This window comes from Cyprinodon variegatus, unplaced genomic scaffold, assembly GCF_000732505.1.
Source record: "Cyprinodon variegatus isolate N-32 unplaced genomic scaffold, C_variegatus-1.0 Scaffold815, whole genome shotgun sequence".
NCBI lineage: Eukaryota > Metazoa > Chordata > Actinopteri > Cyprinodontiformes > Cyprinodontidae > Cyprinodon > Cyprinodon variegatus.
Genome location: NW_015151268.1, coordinates 209,960 through 216,876, shown reverse-complemented (window position 1 = coordinate 216,876; position 6,917 = coordinate 209,960). Strand labels below are relative to the sequence as shown.

The 6,917-nt window shown below is 37.7% G+C and overlaps 1 protein-coding gene across 1 annotated transcript in view; it reads left to right on the top strand.

Annotated features, from left to right (window-relative positions):
• mrpl45 (mitochondrial ribosomal protein L45) overlaps positions 1–2,466 on the top strand; it is an 8,686-nt gene extending 6,220 nt beyond the window's left edge. The window contains exon 8 of the mRNA XM_015396695.1: positions 2,302–2,466. Within this exon, the coding sequence (XP_015252181.1) occupies positions 2,302–2,400 (99 nt within the window). The 3' untranslated portion in view covers positions 2,401–2,466. The remainder of the gene's footprint in view (positions 1–2,301) is intronic.
• Positions 2,467–6,917: the final 4,451 nt, after the last annotated feature.

Here is a 6,917-nt window from a genome sequence, read left to right as displayed (position 1 = left end):
AAATAAGGTAAATATTACAAAGGCAAATAAATAAAGAAGCTAATTAAAATAGTTACATACATTTATTTCTCACTGTATAATTTCATTTCTACCTACATTTATTTGTTGATTGTAATTTTGGTGGCAATTAATTGTATGCTTATATATTTATTGAACATTAATTTATTTCTGTATTCATTTTTAAATATGGCAGAGTTGGTCCTCCATAGTTGAACCTGTGGTAAAAAAAACTCTTAATAGGTCTAAAATAAACAAAGTAAATTTAGCTTATTTGGCAAATGCAGATTTATTCTAACATGAATTTCTGGTTTTTGGTGATTTCTTTACAGGTTCAGTTCCTGTCAGGTCCCCTTTAAAAAGAAACCCTTTCAGTTCCCATGTGTTTCAGGAATAATTTAAACAAACTGTTACTATCAAGCACAGCATTTTAAAGAAGTCCAAATATGTTGTGGATGTGCACAATTCTTCTGAAATTATCTTTAAATTTAGGTTTATTTATTTATTTATTTTTTTGCAAGGGTACAGCTGAGACTTTGGCCTGTGGGTGTGCATGTTCATGTGGATATACCGTTAGCAACATTAGCAGTTAGCCATGCCTGGTTTCCCATTGTTTCTCATTTCTGGATAGACGAGTCCGAGTAGCTCCATCTCACTACGGCGCTGAGTCCCACCTGGTTTTTAGACGTACAGTGTGAGCAGGTAGATCGCATCAGAGCGTCGGGTCGCACAGTGTGAGAACAAACATTGTGAGCTGTGAACTCACACTGTACGATGAAATCCTGCGGTTTTGTCATACAGTGTGAGCTGCAGCTGCGTGCAACGATTGAAAAATCACACAGTGTATGCCCGGCTTTACCGACTGCCTGCAGGTGAGTCCCTGACTGGTGGAATAGAGGCGACAGAGGTGATAGAAAGCCTGGCTAACGTTAGCATCCTGCCAGAACTGACATCAATACAGGAGGAAGACCATAGATAGCGCTCTGTGGAGGGTGTCCTGTTCTGGGCTTAGGCTTAGATATTAGTTCAGGGTTTCTACAGGATGGTAAAATGTTTTACCACCTTTTAGAATGAACCCAAATTAAGGCCTTTGAATTGTAATTAAAGGTAACAAACAGAACTGAACTTGGTGGTAAATGTTTTTGTCACCTCTCCATATATTCTGTCTCTTCCATTGATGATGAGCTTTTATGTTTCAAGTTCAGTTCTGTATAAAATCTGAAATAAAGTTATAGCTATAGGCAACAGGAAGTGAGCTGATGTTAATAGACTCAATTGGTCCTGCTGGCTGCTATGCAATGCTGTGCTGGAACTGCCTATACTGTTATTGTGAGCCCCACCAAGGTTGAACTGAAATGATTTTAGGAAACCAATTACCTTAAAACTGTTTGCTTATTAACTCAGCTTATTTAGTCTAATAGAGAATTTCAAGTAATTACAATAAATATTTTGTTACACTAACATGGGTTTCAAAAATGTACTGTTTAATTCCTTAAACTGAACTAAAGACCAGTAAGATTCCTTCATTTAAATGTATTTTTTATTGTTATATCAGTTGGACTTCAGTTCTCAGCCTTTTGGACATAAGGAGAAGTTTAACTCTTTGGTTTTCTGTTTTCAATCCAGCTTTAGTATGGAAATTATTTTATTGTACTATCCTGCGTCTGTTAACTATTACCATTAATCAACATACTGGGTAGTAGTGATGTGTCCAGCTCATAGAGTATACCATGTGTCTGTGCACGCATTGCTTCAAGTCACATGACTGATGCGGGAGCTGGTTCAAACTGACTGACGCTGTGTTTATTAGCACATCTGTCAATGGGATGCATCTGCCAAAAATAATCTCTGATCTTCAATTAATCAAGAAATATGGAGCAGCTTTAAGGCAATAAGAAAGGATTCAGATCATTTTGATTTAATATTTGTTTTAAATTTCTTTTTTGTTTTGTCGTCCTGCTCCTCTTAATTATGCGGCAAAGTCTCTGAATTTAAATTGATTTGAAATTGACTCTTAGTTTACTGTAGCGCTGAAAGAATCAGATTAATCAATTATTGAAATAATCATCAACTCATTTACTAATCGATTCATTGTTAACTGGAGTATAGAGACTGTAAAACCTGCCTTTAGCTGACAGAGGGACAGGAATTATACCAAGATTGTAAGAAAATATATAAGCATTTGGCATTTAATGTTTTTCATCTGTTTGGCTATCCCATTAGAGCGCTGTCAGATCACATCATATCATCTGGTTCATTTTCTATATGCATCATTAAACACACATCTTCGCCTCCTTCCTGCAGACGGTCGCCATTCCTGGTCCAGAGCTGAAGCCGTGGGAAGAGTTTGATCCCCTCAGCTATGAAGTTCCCAAACCAGCAGCCGTACAGTGGAATAAGTAGGTCAGCAGGGGGCGCCAGTCTCTGAGTTAAACATTTAGGAGGACGTGTTGATCAGTAAGTGGAAGATGAAGTAAACAAGGCTTCATGCTTTCTGCTGTATTTTGAGATATCTGAAGAAAGATGAGCTTCGGTTCAATAACCAGCAACATTCTGAAGCTTCTGTATCATCAAATGACCTTCTATGAATATGTCTTCTGTTCACACGTTTAAATTTTTCCTGTGGGAGTAATTTTCCATGTACATGTAAGAAATGAAAATGCACAGAAGTGTAGAGTTGAGTGGTTTATTTCTGCATTGAATATACAAGATGCCAACATGTGCAAAGCAAAATAAACAGGTATTGCTGATAACAATTGTCCCAGCTGCTTTTCTTCACAAAGCTACACATGAGCTCACTTCATGGACGTGATGCAATAATATATTCAATTAAAGGCTTTGTTCACACAGCAGGTCTTGATGCTCGGTTCTGATTTTGTTGCGCATGGTCTTTTGCTTTCTATGGATACCTGCTGGAGCCACTTTTCACAGGGATGTTGTAATCTATGGGGAACAAACTTTGGCCCAATCCCTACAGTAAACCTTCTATGGAGTGTGTACGTGGTTGAAGGGCAAATAAGGTTCTGGTACGCTGGTTATAAACATGGAAAAGTTCTGAGACAGAACTGGTTCCATCATCAATCTTCGCCTCTGCGACGTAACTGTGGCGTCAAAATTAGTGAGACCTGTCTCTGTTTTTGCAATCTGCTGAAAGAAAACTTTTAAAATTATTTAAATGTACATCATAGTAAAATAATATTTTAGCAAATTTAAAGGAGCTTTTGTTGTTGTTTTTTTTATCTATAACTAGGCTAAACAAAAAAACTCAAATGAGAAATTTAAGTGTACAGGATATCTTTTTGAGTGTGGAGGGGATACACACACATCAGAATATACAAGAATAGGGGGATAAGTGTAGCTCAGCATGGAAGGCCAGGGAAAATAAAATGATAAAAAGGTATTTTATAATAGTATTTAACTATTTCCTCACAGTTTTGCATTTGTTCTGTTTTTAAAGAGGACTTCAGTTTTAAGGTCTGCCTTCTTCTCATTTGCATGAATATGATGTTTGCTCAAACCAACAGTCTAAAATGTATAGATCTGGACTGTCTTTGCATTGTAGTATATGTGCAAACTCAAGATGTGAACATTATTTTTCATTGATAAACATTTCTATTAGAGAGACCAGACGATTTTGAAAAATAGATTTTAGGAAAGAATAGGTGCTGTAGTTTTACAAAATTCAAATGCATCTTCTTCAGATTGGATTCTCCTCTTAAGAAATTTAGCAACAGGGTGTATTTATTACTTTAAGTTGAGTTTCTTTAACCTCATTATCACAGGTGTTAAACAAAAGGTCAGTGCACACAATTGTAGTGTAACAAAAAAAAGGGAAGGCAATAGCGCCCCCTTCATTCCAAAGTGCAATGGTGCCATTTTCTAATATGGTATGGCTCTCATGTGGTCTTCACTGGTCCTCTTCTGTTTGCTGCAAAACAGGCTTCTGTCAAAACGTATGCCCTAACCCCTAAAACCCTCAATCACTATATAAAACGGGGGCTATATAGTGAATTTTATAGTGAAATCAATTAACTGACCATTCGGACTGATGATCACTTTTTTTTCTCCCTCTTGGTGACGTAACTCCGCCTCACCGCATGGGGCCGCGCCATTTTTGTTATCTGTCGACATTGTCGGGTAACAACAGCCGTAGGCAACAGCGGGAAATCCCATTATGCTTTGCTAGGAGTGCACTCCGGAATATTTCTGCTCGTCTCGTGACCATGTATGATCACTACTTTTCAAGGTGCATTTTGGAAAATATTGAGTCCACTAATTTCAATCCACTAGATCAGGGGTAACCAATTAAAAATCAGTGGGCTCCGAATAAAGAAAATCAACAACCAGTAAAGGTACAGAGATATTTTATATTCTTTATATAATCTGTTACTTGTTTAAACAGAATTTAACACTGAAATAAAATGATTTTTTTTAATGCATCCATGTTATACATTTACTTAAAAAAAAAGAAAGAAAAAAAATTCCATTTTAAAATCTAAAGTGTTTTTTGAAGTAGAGAATAACAATCTTTCAGTTTTGTATGTAGACATTTTCCTCATTCACATATTTTATAAAACAGCAGTGGGCATTATGCTGCCCTGCAAGGTTTTAAATCTGGGTCTGATTGGGGACAAAGCCATTCTAAAGCACATATCAAGGTGCAAATTTTGAGCCTGGATCGATATGTATTTTTGATCATGTTCATTGTGGAGAATCCTTCTTCACAGCAGCAGGTTGAGCCAAACATCCTCTAAATGTGCAGGTTCATCTTTGAGCACGCCATTTCACTTTTCTTTCACCAGTTTACCGCAGTTCTTCCACCAGTCCACACTTTCTTTTACTTTTTCTCATCGTCGTTACCCATCACCCGGCTTGCCACAAGTTTGCCTGTGTGTGTCTGCCTGTGTCTAAAAGTAGGTAGCGGCAACAGCCCTGAGTGACACAGCTCACTCGCTTTACCGTACAAACAGGAGAAGCGGCGCAAGTGAAATTAGACATTGCCGTCGGACAACATGAGGTAATTTATAAATGTTTTAAATCAGGTTGGATCCGGATCCGCTAATCCATGACCTTTGCACTAGACGTTCGAACACTCATCTAAAATGGCGAAACCACTATATAGTGCCTTATGTCAGAATTTGGGTGGACATTCGGACACAGCCTAAGATTATATTTTTAAAATTAAAATGATACCACAGGGACAATCATTCTGCTGTGAAAGAATTTTTTTAAGGGTCAATTTTATTGGCAAAAAGATCAATCAGATTTTGGTCACATTTCCCTGCTGTGTTAACGTAGCCAAAATGCTTTTCTGTTTGACAGTAAACACTGAATAATGCTATTTATTGAGATATAGAACAAACATTTCATCATCATTTCTCTTGTTGTTTTTTGGGATATCTCTACTGATCAAAACACAAACAATACTCCAAAAAATGAAAATAAAAAATACAATCGAATGACGTCTGTCTGATTAAAAAACAAAAGTTACAATAGATTAATGCTTCAATCATTTTCCTTATAAATTTGCGTTAATGTAAGTATTAATTTTATTGAAAAACATATAGTAGCCTATATAAATAATTGTTTTTATCAATTTTGACAGATCCAGAATAGATAAATATTTATTTCTGGTTACTTCAGAAAGACCTGCTAATGCTATTTCTAATGCTAATGCTAATCACGCCAGATCTAACAAGCCAAACCAACTTTGCTTGCATTAGATGAAAATGCCACAGCAGTGGTAAGAGGGATTCGGACGGACGAAAGAGCCAAACAATAAAGCACACTTGCTACCCCCGGCTCCCTTCCATGTTGCTCTTCCCTGATTTCTGTCGCACTGGTTATCAACGCTAACCCAGGGTGATGGTGTCACCAGACACGCAGTGATGGCGGGTCAGACCAAGCATGTTTTTGGCAATGGGAAGGGAGCCAAATGCTGATTGTAATCTGGTTGGCCAGTGTTTGTAAAACCAGTGTTTTAAAAACACGCGTTAACCCGCTAATTTCAGTTGGAAAGAGGCTTAATACAAGCACACAAAAGACCTTTCATTTAAAACATTCAGACACCAAATAAAATGTTCATATAAGAGCAGAGTAAAAGCAGGAAAACAGATGAGTTCTTTTTAACGCCATCCAGTGTGTGTGTCTAGCAGCTGGACATGAGGTCTAATTGATACTGCTAAAATGCATCATATGTATGTAATCAGTCTCACAATTCAAACCAACCTACAGTTGCTGCTGTTAGAAAGTCTAGGTTTAGGGTATCTATGTTTAAATCACAAGTCACTTGGGAAAACAAAAGCCTCAGCAGCACACTCGGCATCATCTTCCTCATCTTCTTCTGGAATGTTCTCAGGTTCCCACGTGAAGACATCCATAGTATTTTCTGTAAATGAGCCTGATGTGCCTCCGATGATCTCCCACGGACACAATGCATCCCGCCGACCCAAAGCCAAGTTGTCTTTAGACTCATCTGTATGTCCTGTGGAAATATCTTCTGGAGCCTCTTCTGCGAGAGTCCTGGGATTGTATGAGTCATCAGGGTCACTGTTGGAAGAAAAAAACTTGTCTGCAACATTTGCCTCTGCATCTCCATCATCTCTCTGTTCTTTATCGTCAGACTGACAAACATCTTTATTGTTAGATTCATCCATATCCGATGGACATAGATCGCTCAGTGTGCCATCCTGCTCTTTTGGAAAATTTGGGTCTTCTGTTTCCCACGGACAAACGTTTTCTCTAATGCTGTCTTGCTTTTTTACAACATTGGATTCTACGTTCTCCCATGGACAAACATTTTCTCTAATGCTGTCTTGCTTTTTTACAACATTGGGTTCTACGTTCTCCCATGGACAAACATTTTCTCTAATGCTGTCTTGCTTTTTTACAACATTGGGTTCTGCATTCTCCCATGGACA